Source organism: Oenanthe melanoleuca, chromosome 1 (assembly GCF_029582105.1).
Source record: "Oenanthe melanoleuca isolate GR-GAL-2019-014 chromosome 1, OMel1.0, whole genome shotgun sequence".
Lineage (NCBI taxonomy): Eukaryota > Metazoa > Chordata > Aves > Passeriformes > Muscicapidae > Oenanthe > Oenanthe melanoleuca.
The window spans coordinates 84,447,680-84,472,598 of NC_079333.1; the positions used below are offsets into that span (position 1 = coordinate 84,447,680).

The 24,919-nt window shown below is 40.6% G+C and overlaps 1 protein-coding gene across 2 annotated transcripts in view; it reads right to left on the minus strand.

Moving 5' to 3' along the window:
* The window catches only part of TGFBRAP1 (transforming growth factor beta receptor associated protein 1), a 95,540-nt gene that overhangs the window by 48,018 nt on the left and 22,603 nt on the right, over positions 1-24,919 (minus strand). Inside the window, exons 6-12 of one of the 2 annotated variants that reach the window (XR_008839695.1) lie at positions 24,336-24,677; positions 22,900-22,957; positions 21,431-21,574; positions 20,309-20,455; positions 18,893-19,052; positions 17,171-17,604; positions 15,103-16,564 (exon numbers count right to left, since the gene is read on the minus strand). Coding sequence is in view for 1 of the 2 variants with exons in the window: in XM_056482760.1 (XP_056338735.1) it covers positions 16,376-16,564; positions 17,171-17,604; positions 18,893-19,052; positions 20,309-20,455; positions 21,431-21,574; positions 22,900-22,957; positions 24,336-24,677 (1,474 nt within the window). In the remaining variant the exon portion in view is untranslated. Of the gene's footprint in view, positions 1-11,713; positions 16,565-17,170; positions 17,605-18,892; positions 19,053-20,308; positions 20,456-21,430; positions 21,575-22,899; positions 22,958-24,335; positions 24,678-24,919 lie in introns of those variants that run through there. The other variant, XM_056482760.1, reaches the window with a different exon arrangement.

Below are 24,919 nucleotides of genomic sequence, written 5' to 3' on the forward strand. Positions count from 1 at the left end.
ATCACTAGAAATTTTAAAAAAAATTCTCTGACTCTAAAGTCTTAGAAATAATTGACAATATAAATTTATGCTGTAGAACCTTGTTTCTCTTGCTGCATATTTTTGTCGCTGCTCCTGTTGAAACTCTGCTGTAGTGATCTTTACAGGGACAATTCCCAGGAGGCCTGAAACCTTTCTGATCTTATTGCTTTTATGTTTTCTTTTTTTGGCAGAGCAATATGAAATATCTGACCTTGCCCAGAGCAAGATCATTAAAGCTAAACAAGATAACACTTGTACTGTGTCTTGGTCAGGAGCTGTCTAAAGCACCTCCCAAGTTCTTGTGGAACTCAGAAGAAAGAAGAAAAATGCAGACAGTTGAAACACATGTGATGACAGAAAACTAGTATTTCTTATTTGAACACAAGCAATAATAATATTTTTTTAAATAATTATATATATTTTTTTAAACAAATAAATGGGGTGTTTTATAGCCCAGAAGCTCATTTTGAATTTTTTTTTTATCATACAGTAAATGAAATTCAGATCTAGGTATTTTGAAGGAGTTTTTTTGAGGACCTACTAATGTGCTTTTACTAACATCAGGTGACCAGCAGAGGTCTGTCAGGATGTGTTCTACCTTATCAAGCATAGGAGAAGATATGGAGCCCAGCTGGCTTTATCTACCAACTGACACCTGCATGTCAGTCAAGGTGATGGGCTTGGGAAGGCTGAGGAAGGGCTAAGGAAGTGACAGCCAGCAGGTAAAGGAGTGTACACAGCAATTTTCTGCACCGAACACAAGAAGACAAAAATTAGTTTTTGACAGACAGTAGCTCTACTCTTCCTTTTTTCCTTTACTTGGAGAGGAACTCAAAACACTTTATATATAGGTCCCATTCATGCAGCCTTTGTGTCTACACACTTAACAGGGCAAATATTTTAAAGTCATCATTCCCTTCCCCTTTTTTCCCCAGCTTGAGGGGAAGTCAGTGCTTCAGGGCCTCTGGTATGATGCTTGTGCCATCCAGTGAGCTGGTGAATGCAGCTGCCAGTTTAAGGAATGAGGTGAGGCAGCCCGTTGGTGAAGCCCTGGGGGCATCACAGGCTGTGGGCAGAGCTTTTTCCCTGCTTGCCCAGGAGCTGCATGCAGCTCCTTTACTCCAGTTCTCCTTTGTGCCTGCACAGGATCAGTAGCACTGAGGAGGGCGAGTAGCCTCATGAAGAGGATTATTCTCCTTTCTGGATCACCTTTTCCCCTGCTGTACTGGCTGCTGTGTTCTTTTTGCCTGTACACCAGAGTTTTCCTAGGCTGGAGTGCCATTCACAGCACACTTCCCATCCTGGAGATTGTAGTCAGCACAGATGGCTCTTTGTTGCTGAGTATATGTGAGAGCTAAATTGAATCTGAGCTCTTGTCTAATTTTTAACAAAGCACATATTGAGTTAATGACTAATGTGTCATTATTGCAGGAAGCTTTTAGTTCCAAAAGGTTAAGTGGTTCATTTGAATATTGCCCAAGTATCTTTGCCCTGTCAGGGTTTTTTTTTTCCCCCTAAAGTTAATTTGCTATTGTTGTGATCATGTCTGACAAGTGGTGGGTAAAAGCAAAGGCAGGTTATGGGGGTCTGTTTCCATGACATTATTTTACTGGTTGGATTTATTTAGCTGAGTATCTCATTTGCATGGGCCCTTATTCAGGGAGGGATTAAAAGGCAGTTTTGATCATAGGGCATCATCCACTGGGAATTGTTTGCATCAGAGGCAAAGGACTTGGGGAGAAGTGATAGAAAAGTGGGCAAAGTCAATGGATCCAGAAGAGGTTACCAGAGCTACAAGAAGAGATTTGCTGTGCTTTCACAGGTAGAGGAGTAGGCTTAGGAATAATTGTTAAATATAAAATTTTAGTGGTTGAGTTCTAGTAAAGCACCATAGAAACAAGTCTCTGCTATGCTGATATTAATCATACAAACTGTTTATGACATGTGATCATGAAAATGGAAAAAAAAAATTCTCCATGTTACTTTTCTTATGTTGAACTTTCTGCTATTTGAATGAATTTTTCAGTGAAGAGCAGATTCCTCTTAAATTGGTTCAGCACATATTTTTCTATTAATCTGTTGAGAAGGGGAACACCCATCAAATGCACACTGTCCTAGTTTGCTGCTTCCAGCAGAGGAGCAGAGTGTGAAGCTGTCATCTGAACCTTGCAGGAAAACCACAGCTGTTGCAATTTATCAGCCCTTTTTCACCTGGTCACTGCAGCCACTTTTCCACCCTACAGCAGAGTGGAACACCAAAGATTTGGCTTTGTAACAATGGCATTTGTAGCATGGCTGCTTCACAGGTCTGTTTGATCCAGATGTATTTTGAATAGATTATGGATTTTTTTAATTCTGAATCTTCAATTTAAAATCTTTTTGAACTATTAATTAGTGATAATCTCCAATGACTCCACCACTCTGGAAAGGAGAACCAGCTTAGTACAGCAGAGGAAAAAAAAAAAATCTTACTTTCAAGGTAGTGGGCATGATTTTTTATTAGTTCGTTTATTAGATTTTCTACATCAATTCCTTGAATTAGAAATGCCATCTGAATTAAAATGGCTGTTTAATTAAGACTTGCTTGCAACTAAAGGTGAAATGTAGATAAATTGAAGTATCTCCTGGTTACATATTGTTTTTTAATTTGTAAGATAAAAATGAAGCTTCTTTTCAGCTTTCAATTCAATAATAAAATCTGCCTTAAGCATTGGTAGGGAGAATATCCAGGAGCTAAACTGAGAACAAATATGTCTGTGTGCTAGTAGGGAGATATAAATTAGCAATCATCAATTAATTTGACACACTTGCAGGCTTCTCAGTCCAAACACCAAAAAGCTTCTTTTTAAAAAATTAAGATATTTCTGTGGGCCTTTGAATAGCTTGGTATGTGTTCTACAGTGGAGTGGTTCTTCTGTCCTGGAACACGTTTCTGCAGTGAGAATTACAGGACAACTATTTAATTCCTTCTTCCTCAAAGAACAAACCATTCCCTCTTTGTTTACTTTATAGTCTAAGCTCAAAATATTTCTTCAAATGGTTTTCAATGCCTCCCTGTGCCTATTGTCAGCCCAATAACTATAATGAAAATCAGCTTCACATTTTTCATGTTTCAAGAGTCCAGAGAATTTTGATGGAAAAAATATTTTATTCTGCATTGCTTAGGGTACTTGAAGGAACTATTTTCTGCTGGGGAAAAAAGAAAGCTTGCCTAAGTGTGCTCTTGTGCCAAAGACCTTTGCTTCCCAAGTCCAGATCTTTGCCTCCCTCAAAGAGAAATGTCCATCATGGTTATCAAAGCACTGTAAAATCATATTGATTTTCCATGTAAGCAAGCCTTGCTAAACCAGGGCTCTCTGTGCATCTCAGCATTGCAATTCTGTGAAAGGACCAGCCTTCTTACTGTGAGCAAGATCTTACAGAAATGACCTGATTTCACTCCTTGTTCAATATCATCCTTTTTGGTAACATTTTTTTCCTGCCCTACTGCATCAGTAGATCCCTGCTTGTGGTGGTGTCTCATCCCTTCTGACATCCAAAAGTGAAACACATGATCTGCAAAGCTCCTCAGAGCAGGTGTTTCACAGTTGGGCTCCCAGGGAAAGCACCTGAGCACAAAGTGAGCATCACAGCAATTCCATACCTTGGGCCAAGACACTGAGTTATTCAAATGTCCAGGGAACAAACGTTCCTTCACAACCTCAGGATCACTCCAGGAGAGAGGGGTCACTGGGGAAGGGTGACCAAAAGATACACCCACATCAGAGCACACACCTCCTCTGCTTCAGAGCAGAATAAGACAAAGTGGCTCATTTCAGCAGACACCTCACATTTCAGTGCCTCAGCAGACACAAAACCCCAGAGGTCACACAGGGGTGCAGTAATGTGGGTACCAGGGCAGCAGCTCTTCCCAGATGTGGGAGCTCCTTCTTTGTGCCCATCCCTGCCTGTGCTGTGGGGCCAGACAGTGCAGTGCTGAGGCAGTGTGGAGTCTGTTTTACTTCAGGGATCTGGAAAAGTTTGCCCCCTGGCACATTCTGCACAAGGTGTTGTGTAGCAATATAACTGAATAGTTTAGGCCATAGTTTATACCAGGTGCACCAGCCAAGCTATTTTTAGCTGTCTTTCAGATGTTTTATCAAACTCTGGAATTTGTCAAGGCTACTGAAACACAGATTGTGATAAATTGGGACAGAAGAGGCTGAAAAGCAGAATACTAAGATTAGAAGAACCAAGATAAAGATGGATGATGAAGCACTGGACTATAACCAATCATATTTCCTTCAAGGTGTGTGCAGAGCGTGTGGACAAGACAGAGGCATCAATAAAATAATGTGTGATCATGTGGACGGTAGTTTTAGAGTGTATAAGTAGGGTATAAGGTAAACAGTAAACTGGCTTCTGCATAATCACACTGATTTGTTGTTCCAAGTCCTTTGTTCCTGCAATGTCAGGGGTCATTAATGGGTTTTACAGACCTAAACCCCAAATGCATCCAAAGGAAACGCAGCAAGCTGCCAACCTCAGTGAGAAGACACCACCCTTCTTTGTCATGCATGTCAGTGACCTGAAATTGTTTTTACAAGAGGGAGCTGAGGAAGGTGAGTGGCAGAGTGAAGCTGCCATGTCTGTGGTTAAAAGCTGGCTAACTCTCCTTTTCCCACAGCTTTCTCCATTGCATCACCTGTGATTTTCCCCAGGCATCTGTCCAGCTGCAGCCTGCTGTTTTCCCTCTGGCCACCAGCTTCTGCCCTGTAAGCACAGCTTTCCCCCAGGAGCAGTTTCCAGTGCCTGCTGCTGGTGACCCTGTTTCCCTGCCTTTGGCAGGGGATGGTGGCTCTGGATGTGCCCACCCTGCTGCTCCTCAGCCCAGCCTGCATCCTGCTCACTCCATCACTTCAGCAGATGTGCATCATTAATGGATTATTTACTTTTGGCTGCCTGATTATTGTTTTTCTGCCTCTAACCTTTTCACTTTTACAAATATATTTTGAATTTGAAATTCTGGGGATTCCACTTATAACCTTTATGTTTATTAGTGAAGTAGCTATTATTGGACTGTTTTCCCCCTTCTTTCTAATTCTGGAGTTTAATTATATTTTTCCTTCTGCCTTTTAGTACAGGTGCAGTAATTAAATGGCATTAAATCTGTTTCATGATCATTAAGTAGGCTCATTATTGTCCTTTTTGTATATATTTTAAAGCTGTAAATAAGCCACCTTTCTAGTGAATCTGCTTGGTATAACTTTGCCATATCACTGAGATAGTGATGCTATGGTTGTGCACAAAAATGTCACGAGTCAGGTGCAGTCCCTGTCCCTTCCCAGCCACCAGCACAGAGGGTCAGGGTGACAAGAGGAGCACTGTGCTTGAGAGTGCAGCCCAAGACTTGCAGCTGGGATGAGCCAAGAGGAAGAGAGGAGACAAAGACTTGGCTCTTTGGACTTCAAGACTTCACTTGGCTCTTTGGGCCACCATTCTCACGTGTAGGTGCCTCCAGCCCTCCAGGCAGTCCTAAAGCTGAGGGAATCTTATTTTCCCCCGTCTTTTCTTTTCTTTCTCTTGCTCTCTTGTGGCTGCTCTCCTCTATTCTCTCTAAAAAACAATCTGAATTGTGCTGGACCTTAAATAATAAATGCAACTACTTAAAGCACTGACAATTGTTCAGGTAAAGTTCATTTTTAAATTCGGGCTTGTAAGCTCAGGGTACTTGGATGAGCCCCCTGACATTTTCTGTGGGCATGGGGTTTTTTTTTCAGTTTCTAAAGTACTATTGATGGAACAATGTAGTGTGACCTTTTTTTTAAACACTATTTAAGGGGTGAAACACTATAGTGAAGCAGTGTGCATAATTACAGAGAGGCTGAATTAATCAGCTTTATGTGTTGGCTGTGCAGGAATGGAACTTGCATTATTACAATTTTAAAATATAGTAGTGGGAGACAGCAAATGGAATAAAAATGTCTCAAAGGTGACTAGGGCAAGGAGCAGGGAGGAAGAAGAAGGGCTTCTTGCTAGCATAACTCTATAGTGTTAGAGCTCTTTTCCAGCTAAAGCTGGAAATTTATTCTCCAGGATTACATGAGAGGAAAAATGTACTCATCTTTGGGGCACGTCTTCAGGTTTTAAAATTTTCTGGTAAGAATCCACACAGAGTGACAAGCATGACCTGAATAAACATTGCCTCTGCATGATACTTGCCTCCTTATGCCATGAGAGATAAAGCTGCCAGTCTTTTTTATTGTGTGGATTTGTTTGGTGACCTTTGCTGGTGCCATCAGAGCACATTGCTCCCAAGGCCAGGTTGGGTAATGTGATGGAGGAAACAACTAAACTGCAAGAGCTGGGGCATCACCAAGTCAGCTGAATGCTGGGAGTCAATCTTTCTTTTTTTATAATATTGTTACTGTTCTGCTGTAGGGTGTGTGGCACTGAAGTTGGTACCCATCTGTGATGCATCTCTTCATCACTGCACTTTAGGAAGAGCAGTGTAGATACTGTGCATGTCCCCTCTTGAGTGCCCAGCCTTCACCTGCTGCTGGGCCTGGCTCAAAGGAAGCCTCCACTGGAAAAGGATGAGTAAAGGACACCTTGGAACCAGCAGGTTTTGCTGCACAGCTGAGCCTGTGGCACATTTGCCTCTGAACTTTTGTGCTCACCACAGTGCTGGAGCTGCTTCTGCCCCCACAACATCCCACAGCTACAGGGAGCAAAGTTCTGCTGGAGAGGACTGGTTATACTGGCAAGGACTGGTTACTCTGGTGAGGACTCCACTTGTGCTGGTGCTGCCTGCTTTCCTTGCATTGTGGTTATTTCACCTACTGGAAAGTACAACCCATGAGAGTTTTAGAACCACCACTATCATTTCACAGGTAAGGCATGACAGTATTCAAGGAGAAATTAGGTAATTTTCTACCTTGGGTACAGTTTTCTTCCCCTTAAATATTACAAAGAACAGCAAAAAACTTTGTGTATCAGAGCATTCCCAGTGCTGTGACAGCAGGAGGACAGCTGAGTAAAACTACAACAGGTAGTTTTGATGATGCATAAAATAAGCACATCAAAGCTGCTAGATTTTTTATGGTTTTCATTGCTGAGGCTACCTGAACAGGGCATTGTATGAGTTTTCTGGCAGGGGTCTGACCTGATGCTGCAGGTAGCACACTGCACTTAGGTGCTGGGTTATGCAGCACTCAAGTATCTAGATAAAACATGATGAATAAATATGGATTGGGCTCATCTTTTCCTCCACTTCTGCCAGCTTACCCCCACCACTGATACTTGCTATTTATTGTGTGATGCAAGTCCTCAGGCAGCAGGGCTGTCCCCTTGGCTTCCTCAACCTCTGCAGAGCTGGACAGGAGGTGACAGGACTGCTTACAAATGCCTTCAGACTCTTTTTGGTATTAAAACAGTAAGTCAATGTATAAGATACTGATTCCTTAGTAAAATCATTGAAGACAATGTTTCACCATAGAGACTTCCTTAAAGTAGTGGATGTATAAAAACATTTTAACACAAAAAGATATTTCTACCAAGATACCATGGATTGTTGTGTTAGAGCACAGCTTTGCTTTTATTTAATGCAACATTGCTTAATAAAGACAGTTTAGTTTTACCTCAGGTTTACCTTCTAGCATTTTACTAAAACCTAATATCAAATTTTATGAAGTTGATACAAGACTGGAGGGGAAAAGTTGTCAAATCCAGGCAGAGGGAGTGCTCCAGGTGGGGCCAAGCCTGCACTGCCCCAAAAGCCACACAGCTCTGCAGCCAGGAGGACATGGAAGAACAAGGTGTGGCCAAGTAAGAGAAGGTGGCCAGGGACACACAGAGCCTGGGGCAGAGCAGTCTGGGGACAGAGCAGTCTGGGACAGAGCAGCCTGGGACAGAGCAGTCTGGGACAGAGCAGCCTGGGGACAGAGCCTGGGGACAGAGCAGCCTGGGGACAGAGCAGCCTGGGGACAGAGCAGTCTGGGGGCAGAGCAGTCTGGGGGCAGAGCAGCCTGGGGACAGAGCAATCTGGGGACAGAGCAGGCTGGGACAGAGCAGCCTGGGACAGAGCAGCCTGGGGACAGAGCAGCCTGGGACAGAGCAATCTGGGGACAGAGCAGTCTGGGGACAGAGCAGCCTGGGGACAGAGCAATCTGGGGACAGAGCAGGCTGGGACAGAGCAGCCTGGGACAGAGCAGCCTGGGGACAGAGCAGCCTGGGACAGAGCAATCTGGGGACAGAGCAGTCTGGGACAGAGCAATCTGGGGACAGAGCAGTCTGGGGACAGAGCAGGCTGGGACAGAGCAGCCTGGGGACAGAGCAGTCTGGGACAGAGCAATCTGGGGACAGAGCAGTCTGGGGACAGAGCAGCCTGGGACAGAGCAGCCTGGGGACAGAGCAGTCTGGGACAGAGCAATCTGGGGACAGAGCAGTCTGGGGACAGAGCAGGCTGGGGACAGAGCAATCTGGGGACAGAGCAGTCTGGGGACAGAGCAGGCTGGGGACAGAGCAGTCTGGATACAGAGCAGTCTGGGGACAGAGCAGCCTGGGGATAGAGCAGTCTGGGACAGAGCAGTCTGGATACAGAGCAGCCTGGGGACAGAGCAATCTGGGACAGAGCAGCCTGGGGACAGAGCAGGCTGGGGACAGAGCAGCCTGGGGACAGAGCAGGCTGGCAGCCCCTGAGTACTGGAAGAGTGTGGCTCATTCCCAAGGCAGTGAGAAGGGGCTGCATGGAGGGAGCTCTGCAATTTAAAAGTCATTGAAGTTTGTTCTGCTTTGACAGAAGTCAAAACCTGACTTGACAAGACACAAGATGGGGAATTTGCTTGCAAACCTCTAAAACTTTTTGCCTACTCAACTCCTGAGCTTTTTCCATTTAAGAATTCTAGGTTATTCTAGTTCTTGCTCATTGTTTCATGAGGCCTGGCTTTTGCATCCAGAGCCCACCTGGTGCTTTTAAGGGCACTTGCTTTGAAAATAGGCCCTGTCAGGTCTTCTTTTTGGCTGCCTTTAAATCTTGTAATGGCATGGCTTCAATCAAGAAAATCTTCCCCTTTTCCCTTCCACAGGGAGGAAAGTTATCAGCACAAGTGATTATTGGTATGAAACACTACAGACTCCTGTGATTTGATATCAGACAGATGGGAAAACCAAAAGCTTTGGGTATTGAGGCATTGATAATTAACAGCAGCTTAACAAGAGGCTCCTCCCTCCTCTGGGACTGAGATTTCTTGGCTTTGCAGTTTTTAGTTTTGACCATCTGTGCTGGTTTTGGATGGGATAGAGTTGATTTTTTTCACAGTGGCTGGCATGGGGCTGTGTTTTGGATTTATGCTGAACACAGGGTTGATAACATGGAGATTTATTTTTATTAATGAGCAGGGCTTACTCAGAGCTGCTGGTTGGGGTTAAACCATGACACCAGCACAGTTTTATGGCCATTCACACTACAGAATGAGCAGCCATGAGAAGTACTCCTGACACACTGACTGGAGTATCTGGAGGGGATGTACTGAGTGGCTGCTATCCAGAACAAGAGATTTCAGGAGGGTTTTGAAGCAGGAACACTAAAACTTCTGCTTGACAAATCAGCGTGTCACAAAGGGCCACAGAGATGCTTTGAAATGAGATATGACAAGTAAAAACCTAAAGATGGATCAAAAAAGGACAGAAATGAAAACCTTCTTTTGCTTTGCAAATACAAATCCCCAGTGAATGACATCTTTTAAAAAAGCAGATACAAATCCATCCTGTACTCCTCCCTCCCCATCTTCAGCTGCTTGTGATTCAAGTAGAAAAACCCCTACTTCTGTCACACTCTGGGAGCTTTCTGGCATGACACTGCAGAGTAACCTTGTATGTTAGAGGGACTAAAGGGATTGAAACATCTTTGCATGCTGTCTGTGACTTTCAAACAGATATAAAGAACTTGCCTTTTATTTGATTATAACTTCTCCAGGCACAAAGTGAATAATCTTGAAGCTGTCACCAGTAAGTAGCTAAGTTTTAGAAATCCCCTGCTTATTTAGTCTTACTGTAATATTTGGAGAAACAAAAACAAACAAAAACAAGCAAGCAAACAAACAAATACTCTCCCCCAAAAAACCAAACTGACAAAAGAACCCACACCACAAAACAAACTAAACTATTTATTCAAGACATATGTACCTTTTAGCCTTGTACCTTCCTTTAATAAAGTATTGTGGTCGTTTAAACAATACATGCCTCTGGTAAAACATGCCAAGAAGACACTTGAACCATTGCCAATCTGGTTTCAAGCTTGCCAACACTGGTTTAAAACAAGACAAGTAACCTGACACAGGATGACCCAGCATTAAGTTGGGCTTGGACAACATCATCTCCCAAGAACCCAACCAGCCTAGATTTTTCTAGGATTTAACCAGCATTGGGATGGTCAGGCCCCACTCAATGCAAATACCATATTGACAAGGTAGTTACAGGACAATACCTTCAGGGGGTTATTGGCAATTATAGGCATTGGTAATGATGTTCATGACTGCTATTGGATTTTTAGGCACTGCAATCAGCCTTGTTATCTACTGAAAACCTGCCATGTGCTCAGCCATCAGCTTTCCTCTGGCAGCCCTGGCCTCTCTGACCCTATGCTGTCCTGCAGCTACAGTTGCTGCACCTTTGGGACTCATTTCTGCCTCAACTCAGCCTATACTCTATTGATTATTTGTCTTGGAAGGAGCTGCAATCTGGATGATTAGCATGGACCATTTTCTAACCAGTGTCTAGAGGCAAAACTAGCTGAAATCCCACTGTGCTGGAGTCACAACTGGGTTTGGGGCTTAATGCTTTCTGTGTTACCTTTCCATGGATGGATGGATGGATGGATGGATGGATGGATCGATGGATGGATGGGGAAATGCAAACCAGGGCTTTCCAGGGTGTATTTCCTGCTGTCTGAGCTAAGTCATGCTTGTTGTGTTAGTTTTCATTCCTTCCAGCATCATGCTGCACTCAACACTTGCATCCCAAGCACCCTCTGTTAATGGCATCCTGAGCACCCACCAATGCTCCCACAGCCTTCACTTCAGCCAGAGGAACAAACCTTACCTGTGGGGCTGTAGAATCCTTGTCAAGTGATCACAGACCTGAACTTCTAAACAAGAGCCCTTCCCAGAAGCTCTGTGTTGGCTTTTTGCCCTGATGGATGCCCAGTTAAGCTGAGCACACAACCTGTCCTGAGCACTGGCAGAGCCTGCACTGCCTGGCACAGCTGGGCTGGAGAGCTGCTGCACGAGGTCACACCTGCATGCCCCAAACACTCCTCTGCTGCACTTCTCCTTTGCATTCCTCTCTCAGTCCCCTTGGAGATCACACCAGTTTCCTTGGCTTACCACAGACTCTTTACCAGCCCTTGCACCCTCCTTTCCTGGTGTTTCCTTATCCTACAGTGCCACTGGGGTGGCTCTGGCCCCTCTTGCTGCAGCTGGGGAGCAGCTGCTCCTTTGGCCCTGAATTAGTCCTGAGCAGTGAGGAGGAAGATGAGGAACACCAACACCACTGCCTTCTGCAGAGTATGTAAGCACCAGCCTCACTTCCACGTCAGGGATCTGACCCCTCTGTCAGTCCCCCTGATGAATCCTCTATTTATCAGTACATAATCTTTTCCCTTCACTTGGACATTCCCATTCCAGGGTTTATGTATCTATAAATCTGTGACAAATGTAATTAAAAGATTTTATTTTATTAAAAATCAACATATTTATACATTTGTACATTCCACATACTGCTGTGTATGTTCACCAATATAACCACTAAGTCCAAAAGCCTTAACAGTACAAACTTCCATCTGAACAAATTTACTGCAGGGGAACTTCAATTTTGAAATCAATCATACATTACAGAATGTTATTAACTTTTCTTCTTTTCCCTTAAAAAGTAGCAGCACATTTAATTACCAGTGTTCACAAGGCATAAGCCCCAAAGTGTTGTACAGCAAGAGAAAAATTAATTAGCAAATACAGGCAATAGGAAGAGAGCTCACAATGAAAATGTATTAGTTGTTGCCTGTTATGAACAGCAGGATGTTAATAAAGCACTTAGAGCCATGCTGAATAGAGACTGCATCAAACCAGAAAAGTAATAAAATAAAAAATTACTTCTTGATAGAACAGTGTAAAACAAAATATTTTTAATGTCGTTCAGGACAGGAGTCCTGCAAAGAACAGATGTTGTTATAAAGACTCAGCAGTCAGGATAATGCTTGTGTGTTTAAACATGTAATAAAGCTCCCAGAAAACACACACATACTCTGTCCCTACCACCACTTTTCCACAGCTCACATTAGTAGGGCTTCATGTGGCTGAGCAATAAAGTGACATTTTACTGAAGACAGATCTGCTCAGGAGTCCCCCCAGACCTCTTGAGATTTGTACCCATGTCAGTTAAGTGCTAGAAGAGTGATATCAATCAGGTAACAAAGGCTGGAAAGTTTCTGGAGACTGGGAGCAAGGGGAGCAAAGAGAGAAGTTCTCATTGTAACCTGGACTCCTGTGCACACCTGAGCCATCTCAGTATGGGCTGCCTGAACAAATCAGTTCACAGCTATCTGTGGTGTGTTCTGTGTAACAAACCCCAAGTGCTTATTTTCCCCTGGCTTTGACAATATTACAAGAATACTGATCTCAATGTCACAACTTATCCATTTAAACAAAAGAAATGAAGATGCAACTGAATTCTTTCTCATGAATATACAGCCATGAATCTTATTTTGAGCAGAGTGCCAGATTCTGAACAATTTTTTTATTATTCTTCCTTTTACTTAAAGAGGGAAAAACTGCATATGAAGACATATACACATCACAATAATTTTTATGTGAAAAAGTGTGGAGATATGAAAGTGTAGAATAAAGTTTAACAAGTGCTTTTTGTATGTATCATCACATCTGTAGCAGTGGATGGCTAAAAGTCAAAGCTGCAGTATTCCACTAACTGGAGGTCACAGGTTAGACAAATGTGTCTTGATACCTGCAGAGACATCAGTGTAAGAGACTAATCTCATTTATTATGTTCTGAATCACAGACACAGGGTCACATTAAAAAAATATTTGCACTACTGCTTTGGTTCTCACACATACAAAGTTGGAAGAGGCTCATTGGAAAAAGTGAGAGAGATGAATTTCAAATAATTTAGCAACAGCTAAATTAAGGATAAATATTTTGGCAGAATCTCCACTCTTCAAGGGCAGGTCTTAGACACCATATTCCCTAACTGGAGATAAAAAGATCACATTGAGCTTTAACTCCCAGAAAGCATTTAATTTCCAAACTAGAAGAATGGTCAGATAAATATTCCTCCTTTCTTCCTCTTCTTCACACATGCAGTCAGCAATTAATACCCAAATCTGGTTCCTTCCCTGTTCACTCCCTCCATGCTGCTGCAGCCATAACTTACCACAGTAGCAATGCTGACCCAGGACTTCAGGTGCATAAATCAAGATATCAGCAAACTCACAGTGCCAAAACAAAAGAAGGAATGAACTCAGGTTCTCCAGAGTGAAGCTCTCTTACCAGGGGGTGCTCACTTGTCCCACCTAAGGAAATTTGAATGCAGACCTTTCACCAATTTCCTGGTGACAAAGCACAGAACACCACACAAGACTCTGACGTGGGCTGACATCTCCTCTGCTTGGGCATTATCCCAGTTGCTCATGTGCTGGGCACACACAGGAAGAACATCATCCACCTGCCATCTCCCTGCTGAGCTCTTGCTCTGCCTCAGCCTCACATTGGCTTTCTTTGCTTTTTCCTTTAGTTACTGTGGGATTTCCATGTTAAGTCATTCAAATGAGTTCTAGTATAAAACTTAACAAAGCAACAGGTAACAACATATGAATGCAACATCAATTTTTCCAGTCCACATTTTGGGGGACTGGGCTTAAAAGAACTAATGGCCCCCAACTTAAATATTAACCACACTGGATTGCAAAAATCTGGCTTGCATTATTCTGATTTCTGAATTGTTCTGTATGGTGTTGCTGCATTTTAGCCATAGTACATACCTGCAAAAAGATATTGACTATTAATAAAGAATTGTTTAATCTTTTATAGACATACTTTTTCATGCAATAGTGAGGAAGAACTTTCCTGAGGTCTGGAATGATATGATCTTTATTCCATTGCAGCAGTAGTTCATCACTACTAAGTGGCTAAAATCACTCTAAATCATGAGGGGGTCCTTGTTTTAGTACTTCCTTACTAAACAGAAACAAAACCATAGTTAGGATGCTAGCAGGAAAAAAAGTATTTTTTAAGAAATGCATGCTAGTGTACACAAAAGGTTTATAGGGTCTTTACAAAAATCACTTCCACTCTTACCAGCAAGTATTTTGAGGACAGGGGACTACAAATTTTTCTATACCATTACTGCCAGTTGTATACACAGTGTTCAAAACCCATGACTACAAGATAATCTGCTCATACCAGTGCCACAGCAGAGTCACTTATGCCAGAACTGAGTCAGAAATGCCCACACTTGACTTCCTTTGAAGTGCCTCTCACTAAATGTGGCTTACATTACTTAGTACAAAGCACTACAAAATTCTTTACTTGGGCTTTCGAAAATAAAGAAGATTCAACACAACAGTTATACTTTCCATATTCAAAATCAGGAATGAGAAAGATTCAAAGTACTCCACACCTTAAGTACAGCCTGGGACCTACAGTACAAGAAAGATGTTGAACTGTTGGAACGAGTTGGGAATAAGGCCTCAGTGATGATCACAGGGCTGGAGCACCTCTTGGAAGTGTTCAAGGCCCGGCTGGATGAGGCTTTAAAGAACTTGGTTTAGTGGAAGGTTCCCCTGCTTGTGGCAGGTGGTTTGGAATAGATGATCTTTAAGGTCCCTTTCACCCCAAATCATTGCATGTTTCTGTGAGAAAGTGATGGATATCCTTTTCCCCTGGTGAGGTCTTGCTGCCCCTTTTGGAGGCAGCACTGTATGCAGAAAGCAGCTTCCTTAGCCAGCCTTTCTGTACAAGAAGGCTGCACCTGGACAACACTCTGAGGCATGGTGTGATTCTGGGGTGTCTGTGTGGGTCCAGGACCTGGACTCCATGCATCCCTTCTGCATGCTGGTCAGTAAGCCTGTTGTTTATTAGAGCTTTAAAGAATTAAAAGAAATGCTTCCACTTTGCAATACTTAACTTTTATTTAATGTTGTCATTTTAACCTCTCTTGGGGGAAGCTGCATCTTTTAAATCAACTGCTTTAAAATAGCTAAATAGCAATGTGAATACATATGAGGGCAGTTAAGTAAGGGGTTTGTGTTATTTGAAAAATTTTAGTTTACAGAATATTTAGTAGAATATAAAAAACCCAGTACCCCTGTAGTGCACTTTTGTAGATTTCTTATCATTTTATAACTTCTCTCTGTGGTTTTGATTGCACAAAGTCATCCATAAGCACTAAAACCTATTTTTGTGGAGCTCCAACCTGCCTAAGTTATGTTATAGCAAACACTTAGCACATAATCTGTACACTTATGCATCAGCTACATCTTAATCCTCCAAAGAAATGCTAGATAAGATCAATTTATTCAACTGTATGTACAGCATATTTGCATATTAATAAATAAATCAGTATTAAAGTCAGGGCCTCTTCCCCCATAAAAAAGTGACTACAGTCTGACCAGACAATTTTTTTTCTTCCAAGCTCACCTGTGTGATTGAGGCTATAGGTTTCCACTCAGTACATTACAGTAACTGCAGGACCATAAACCTAACAGAGCAGTGCTTACATTTAAATTCCATATAGCAAGTGGATCGAAGGGAGGTACTAAAAAGTGCATCAAAAGCCAACATTTTGTAGAGCAAAACAACTGAAGTTGATAATGTGATCCTGGGGAAGATAATCCAGCCCAAAAGAAGACATGCTGCAGCAAGCACTAAAATCGATGCACATCTGTCTTCATAGTAAGCTGCACAATGCCAATCTTGTCCCATCACTCTTCAAGAATTCCAACTCCAATAGATGCCATCTTCCCCTCCACAAATTCATCAACACCACAGTCAGTGCAAAGTGACAATTCTTAAAACAACTGTTTGCCTTCACTCTGTAACATTCGTCCTCACTGTGATGAAAAGGCTCCTTTTCTCTTAAGTGTTTACTCCTATTCACAGAAGAGCCCATATTTGCACCTCTCCATGTCTGGTAGTGAATTTTCTATCTACATTCATTAGAAATCAAAAAGATAAGTAGCAGTATTTCATATTTACTGGAAGTCTTCCCATTAACCCACAAACTAGCTGTCCATCTTGATTTATACTTAAAGTAGCTGCACTTTTTCCTTTCCAGCCCACTTTTCATGGGAACTGTGGGAATATTTCAAGTCTGATTGCTGGAGCTGGGAGAGTGATGAGTCACATTGGAATTGAGATGTCTGTTTGCAGCACAGTGCGTGTGGGCCATGCTCCCATTTGGGAATCTTACAAACACAGGCTCGCAGAAAGGATTTTGGCACACCTGACACACCTTTTTGTCTGAAAGAAGAATCGGGGCTCCTTTCTGTTTAACCTAAAGAGAGGGGGAAAAATTCCAAATGTGAATCTAACCAGAAAGGAAGGGAAATGATGGAGCATAATTGCAACTGTACCAAATGAATAAAACAAAAACAATTTAAAGAATCTGCTGTGAACTCTAAGCAACACTGTCCTACCTAGGAATAGAAGAAAGCTTCACAACTGAATTTACCATTAACAAAATCTACTAACAAGCTTCTATTAATACTAAGTGCTGGATAGGTTTTTTAACAAATTTTTACAGCTGACACTGTAAAAAAAATTGAATTGGAAATACTGACACTCCCTGCTAGTAAAAGGAACGCTAACTCACACTTGTTAAAGCTTCTGCAAGAACTTTGTTAATCTGTAAATCCCAGATTCTCTTCATATTCAGCCCAGAGCTCACTAAGGTTATTCCTACTTCAAGGTCCCTACTTTCCCTTTGTTTTACAGAAAAAAACATACAATTAATTTTGAATCTAGCTGTCATGGCAAAAAAAAAAAAAAACAAACCCCAATAAATGCCAAAGACATGAAAACTTCTTTGATTACTGTATATCAAAGGACTCGACTGCAAAGCTTTGAAGTGCTTTTATTTAAAAACACCCCAGTAACCTACCTTCTCGTGCTTGTAGATTAAGTTTTCAGCTTGTGCTAAGCCAAGTGCCACCTGAGTCATTCTTCTTGTGTGAATGCTTTGTCTCACTGCTCCAGCCAGGAATGGGGAGAGGAGCTGCACTGACCAGCTGTCAGGCACCACCTGCAGAACTAGACCTGCATCAAATTCCGCAGGGTGGTTATTCAAGAGATCCACAGCAGCCATGACGAGCGCGCAATCCGAAGTGCCTGCAGTCAAATACACTGACAGCAGCAGATGGAAAAGCCTCCGCCTGTACTGCACGTCTCTGCTCTCAGAGTTCCACACACAGTAATCCTCAGCAGCATGGAAGTCCTTCAACTCATGGACAAGGATATGCAAAGCCTTCTCATGCTCTTCTAGCTTCCCATATAAAATTGCACTTTCCATATGAAGGTCTGTGCCCTGGATTTTGTCTGTTAAATGAGAAACAAGGTGATATCTGCTCAGTGGAGGAGACAACTGCTCCCTCTCCCAGTCATGGCAACTAGAGAGAAGGTAGACGCTTGTAAGTACAGGAATGCTCAGATGTATGGAAACACACCTCTAACAAAAAGAGCACCACAAAATATGAGACAAAGAAATTAATAATAGGTGATAAACCACTGTCACTGACACCTTTTAATTCTAGCAGATACTCCTACCATGTGTAATAAACTGTAAGATGAAGCAGCAATATTTTAAACTGCTGGTTCTCCCAATATTGTAGGTCACAGAATAATCTTCATAAAAGACAATAAAAATCAAATAGTCCTTCCCTTTAAGAAAAGGACACTACAAACCCTTAATCCAGTTGAAAGCTAAAGTGTCAGCAATAGGCAGGTAAAATGGCAAGTTCATCTGGCGTTTCAAAATAAAGTAGAAAATAATCTAATTACTGTAAAGGTGACAAAGATTTGGCATAGACCTATGTAAAATGCATGGAAATACAATGTTTTTCTCACCAAAATGTTTTGGTTATCAAGGAGGAAGACGCTACCTTGAACTAATCTCACTTTCATGTAATGTAAGACTAGTCATGTGAGAAATCCTTTATTTTGGAGTACATGGATTTCAAGAGAATAATCTGTTCTGTAACTCTTGCCTTGAAAAATTTGTTTAAAAATTGACTAAAAGATTAAAAAGAACAAGAGTTTCAATGACAGTGTTCTACTTGTACATTATCCATCATATAACATTTTGCTGCCTGGAAAAACAACACAACAAAAAACAGTGGTAAATTATTTTAGTTGCTACTCAGCCATTTTTATTTCCACATACACCGGATTTTCTTCCCATTCAATTTCAAAAAGTCACTTCCTTTTCATCCACTATTCCATCATTCTTCAGCCATAATCCTCCAAACCAGAGAAGATTTAAACACTTGGCTTGCTTAATTGCATTGTATGTTTGCATTCCAGTGGATGAAACACTAAAAATTAACCATTATAAGCATTGATAAAGGAAAATATAATATTTAGATCAACTATTGTTTGCCTTATACCAACAGTAACACGTATGTTGCTCTTTTCACTTAAAAAGGTGCTCATATTTTTATTTAACATGAACCCCAAAGTGAGTTCCAGGGTTATGGGTAATAAACAAATCCTTGGCAAATAGATTTCTCAACCTTAGATCTTTTAGTTTTCTGTCTTTGTAAGGACTATTATTTGTGTCCAGCTGGAAATCACATACAGCATTTATAACAGACAACATGCAACCTACCTAAAATAAAGCGAATTCTGTAAAGATCAGATTTCTGAAGCAGACTGCGAAGTTTCAACACCAGTTCAGTTGTTTCTGTACAATTATCTGTGGTCACAGATTTTAGCTGAAGTATTGCCTCCAAGTACAAGACAGCTAGATGAGTATGGTACTTTTCTTTCTACAGATGAATAGAACAATGTCAGCTCAGTTTACAAATCTCTTGGCCTCAGCAATAACATTGATGAGTATTTACTTAATTACATAGAAATGTGTTTAACTTATTTAATTTGCATTAACCACTAAGTTTTTTTTGTCTATACAGGTAGACAACAATTCAGAGCAGCCTCACAAACCACACTGTAAATACAGGATTCCTCATATTCAGGTATGTTCTTTGACCTTTTCTATTTCTGCAATAAAAACTGACAAAGCCAGCAGACGTAGAAAAGCAATCTGAAGGCACAGTGCTTTTTGTGTTATCCACTATCCAATATTCATCAAAACTAACTGATGACTCGACTGTTTTAAACATTCTCACTAAATCATTCACAACAATCTAGTAATTTTTAAAGACCAAAATTGGTTTATAACTCAGCTTTTACTAACAGGTAGATTTAATTGTAAAATATTTTCACAAATATTTTACAAGGCACTGTGTTTAACTCAAAAAGTTGGTTTGGAAATATCCATGACATCAGAGACACACCAATAAGGGGAAACCACTGATCTGATGTGCATTTGAAGAATGTGAATTAGTGCACTGACCATCAGCTCTGCAGAGTTCTTTCAGTGTTCATTTCCTTGCTTAATTTCCAGGTTAAAGGACTTCTCCTGTGCTTAAAATGTCTCATATCCAAATAGAATTGGCTGCTTTTGCATTCAGCAAAACCCCCCAAAAGTATAAATCACTGTCACTTAGGACTTTTGAATGCATCTTTGGGGCATTCAGCATCAACAGTGGTTTGGCATTCTAGTGAAGGGTGCATGGTTTAATTTGATTGTTAATTGTTTAGATCTCTCCAGAAAGAGATCTTCAGAGTATAAAACTCTGAATCAGTAATTTTAATATACTGCTGCCACAGTGCAATAGGATCAGCAGTTGCTCAATCTGTTGTTGATTATTTTCTGTGATCTTACCAGAAGAAGGTTTGAGCCTCATCAGTGATAGAGAAAAGTATGCAATAACCAAATGTAAAAAAAAACCCTAAGTCTGAGGGGACATAAGTAACTGTCTATTTATTAAAAGCACTGAAAAATTCAAAATAATGAAAGTATCCACTCCTCCTCTTAAAAACACTCCTACCCTACTCTAAGTACAGTTGGAAGACTTCATACTGTGCTGATTTCTTCCAGACACTGCCCATTTTCAGGCTTGTTGATCATAATCTTCATTCTGAATCCTATGCCTATTTTTAGCATTCTCACAGAACTCACCTGTATTTTTCTTTCCAGTACTAGATGTTCTAGATATTTGACACGTGCTTTAGGATATTTGTTAAGGCAACTGATGATATCATCTGGATTAATGTTGTTTTTCTCTTGTTCTTCCAAAGGCCTTTTAGTGAAAATCTGTACACCAACCTAGAAAGAGTAAATTGGAAGATAATTAGTCATTTAGGAACTCAATGGCACCATTTTATTAAATAAGTATTTAAAATGAAAAAGGAATAGCACTATTGTTAATACATTATTCAGGAAGATAAATACATAACTTTGCTCAACACCACAGGATTACACTACTCTGTTCTTTTCATATCACTCATTCCTATCTGCACTACCTCAATTTGTTGTCTATACATTGCCCAGCCTATAAACCTTGGCTTGGGCACAACTTCCACAAAAGTATTGAATGGATTATCACAACAGAACAAGAGACTTCAGCCTTTGCAGCAGGAAAGCTCAAATTAGAGACCAGAATGTTCTAAGCCTTTTTCACATGCGATGATACAGACAGAGCAAGAGACTTCTGTAATTACCAAACCAAAAGCTTAGAAATCTGCCACTGCACAAAATAGCTATGCTTAAATTAATATAAATCAGGCAGTGACAAGTTCTAACAGCACAGACTGTCTGATACAACACCAAACACCGCACAATTTTATTTTATTTTTTTGGCAAATTAAGTTAATTCTTTTAGCAATGAAATTTTGTCTTGAATGGAGGCTATTTATTCCATGTCCTGGTGTACACAGATACAACCCATCCCCTTTAAAATAAGAAGCAGCAGCAACAGCTAACCTGCCAAGTGATTTATTTATTTAAAGATTTGAAAATTATCTTACTCAATATGAAGAAAACAGAAGATATGCTGTATTTTTCATGCCCTAAACTGTGTTTTCAAAATAAAAAGAGGCAATTATCACTAGCATTTGCTAATAGAGGGACTTGGATGAATTTAGAAACCTGCAAGTTTTCTTCTGGAGATCACTACTTAACTGGCATTAATTATTCTGCAAAAGGTCCAATCAGCTATCAAGAAAAATCAGCATTTAGGAAAACCCAAACACCACTGCAGGGAAATACTGATGTTCTGTGAAAAGTGTATCAACCACAAACCTCCTCATTTTTTTGTAAAATCCATTCAGAGTACTTCCACACTAGCTCTTGGTCTGAGCAGAATGTAAGGAAGTCTACTATATACTCATAGAGATCTGAACGTGTAGAATCTTCAATGTCTCCATCAACTATTTTCACCCATAACTGCAACAAAAACACACAGATTAAAGTGCATAAAAATGTACTGGCTCTTCCACATCAAAATTTATGTGAGCTACTAAAGACTTAGTGCAAGACTTGTGGAATTAGAAGGAGTTGACAAGAGCACCAATTGCAAGGAACATCGCTGGTCACTCACTTTTGCCATCACACCCTTATCTTGCACCTGCCATATTCACCCAATTCAAACCCCATATCATGTGGGCTCTCATTCTGAGAGTGACTAAAGGAGGTACACTAATCACAAAGAAAGATTTATCAAAAGTCCTTTTCTCCAATGCATGGTGTACCTTTCATGTGTCCTGTGTGTGCAAGACTAAAAGCAAATTATACATGCAATTTAGAAGAAAAACTGGTTTTCTGCTTTTCCTTTGTTTTGACTGAAAAATTACAAGTACCATGTGATACTATTTTTATATACATTATAATTGGATTTAAAATGTGCCACACCTAGCAGACTAGTCTAGCAATAAACCTTGTTTTTTGCAGCATCAAAATTCTTCAAAGATTTCTTGCCCATGACAAACGTGTTTTTGTTGACCTTACTTGTTTTTTTCTCAGGCCATTATTACTATTTACATAACTGACCTGAATGCATTTGATAGGGTTACTGTGATTATTGTATTCAAAGAGCCACACAGTAAGGCAAACTTAAAATACTGGATATGGTCTGAGACACATCAAGAACATTCTAATTTCTCTAGATGAAATTTTGCAGACAGGGAGAACAGAATTATTTATTCTGCAGTGTATAGGCCACTGCTAGTATTATTGACATCAGATGGAAGGTCTCCAAAGGGATTACTAACTCATCTGAAACCCACAGATCTTGCACAATGTGTTCCCTCTTCATCACCAGGCAAGGAAAGTACCTCCCAATTGCTGTCAGTATCTGCCATGAGATTACAATGCTGTTTTGCTGTGTGTATACAGACCAATCAGCACAGGACATGCTCCTTGAGTCCCATAAATATATTTTAAAGCGATTGCTTGATTATTTTAGCACTTTTGTCCATCTTCTAGGAGTATAAACATATGTTCTGGTATGTACAGTTTTGCTTTAAAAATACCATGCTGACAGCATCTAAATAGCTGTCAACTTCAGTAAGCTCTTCAGACTTATCACATCTAGCATATTAATTTATTCAAGGAAGTCTTAGCATAAGTTTCAAGTTACTCATATACACATACATACATATACACACATATCACAGCTTTTCAAACAGATAAATTAAGGCCTCATATTTTTATCTCAGAGCTAAAACAGTATTTTGGAATGATTTACAGATGACTAAAAGCTTTATACTAACCTGAAGCGCTGCAGCATCCTGACCATTGTAGTGATACAGGAGACCAAGTGCAAAATACCTGTAAAGAAAAAGAAGATAATATTAAAATTGCTACCCATTAATTTCATTATGGATTGACTAGTACAGAGTACAACAAATAATGGCTTACAATGACGTGTACATGGCCATGTCTACACTTGAACAAGTCTCTGTAGGCTGTTTTTATGAATCAAAGGAGAAAAGTTCTGCCCTGAAAATGTGTCCCCATCACTCCTGTCCCCAAGACAATTTGTAGTTACTAGATCCAACTTACACAAAGTATGTGCCCAATTAGAGATGCTCCCCATGCCATTCTGTCAACTTTATGTACAGACATAACACACACACCTCCAAGTAACTATTCATCCAATAGTTTATCAGTTGTCATTAAATCATATTTTATTATGTGTTTATTTAAAACTCTCTTTTACTATCAGAAACTTTTTTCTTTATTGTGGCATGGAGTCAGGTCAGGCAAAGAAGAGCTTTGTACAGTGCAACTGCAGAGTTGTTTTTGTGTACTGTAAGAAAAATACTGCCAAGTTTTGTAATGGCTGTGCTCATGGAACAATGTCCTAACATTCATTCAATTCACACTTGCAAAAGTATGTCACACAAACCACACTTACCAAAAAGCTTTAACAAAACACCTGAAATAAATTAAATCACCCCAAATATAACCATAATTAAAGACTCTTCCTCACCACTATATTTGCTACTACTGCACCAGGCAGTTTAAAGTTAAAGAAATGAAAACCAAAACAGACATACTACCTAAGCCTGGAATTTGTATTTTACACATTTACTCTCCAATGTTTCTTGCTTAATGAGAGTCAATTCTCTGCCTGTTGGTATGTCTGGTTTGAAGTAATTTGCAGTTATCTTAAGGAACCTCTTTTTGGTCAATCAGTGGAACATGGAAAGCTTGCAACGATAAGAGCTCTTTCTCTGAATAAGCAACTACAATTTTCAAGTCACTAACTGGTTAATACCTTTTACCTAAGGTAGTGCATGCTTTAAGGTATCTTTTCACTCTGCCTGGATAAAACTACTGCAGCCATTCCACTCTCCCATTATCACAAGGGCAAATGATTAACGTTTTTCCCTCCAACTTGTACCAATTCTTTATTTTTGTGCTGGATACAGAAACTTTCATGAAGAATTCTGCATTTACCAGGATAAAAACAGAATTCTTTCATTTCCTTTACCTTAGACTTCAAGTAACAGCTTTTCACCAACATTTTCAAATTCTAATAATGCTAATTCAGACTGAGTTGTCTTTTGGACAAATGTAAGCACAGGAACTACAAGTACTCAAACACATTGTTCTAGAAGCCAACAGCATCTAAGACAATTTTCCCTCTGTTTAGAAGGTGCCATCTGGCCTAGAAGGTGCAATAATAAAAAAATCCACTTACTTTTTGTGTTTTTCCAGCCAGGCAGCACTATCTGTTAACAGACAGAAGTTCTCTGAAACTAGGAGATCCAGCAGGCTTTCATGGTTTGCCTCTGCATACAGTTTGAGTAAAGCTGTGTCGATATCCTCCTTGTAGCCATTTGCAACCTCGGTGCTGCGGACTTCATTCAAGTAACTCATGAGGAATCTCTTGCACTTTGCCATCTTCTCCTGGTCCCCTTGGGTCAGCTGGTTCAGGTCGGCGTACTCGTGCAGAGGGGGATGGGACCGGATAAATGAAGAGGAAGTAGGCAACAGGAAGGGGTACAGAGAGATCAGCTCCCGGACATCAAGCTGGCCGCTTCTGCAATTACAGTGTCAAACTAGATGAAGCAAAAAGAAAGAAAAAGTATACATAGGCACAAAAAAAAGTGTGCTCACATATGCTTAAAGTCAGGGCACTAACATTTAGTCAGTTTCTGGAATATTTTTTGTTATATCTTTATTTATCATTCCTCTTCCTCCTCTAGACATTGAAAGCTCTGACAATTCAGAGACTGGCCAGCCTTTTGCTTTTGACCTTCCATAGCCGTTCTCTGGCATATA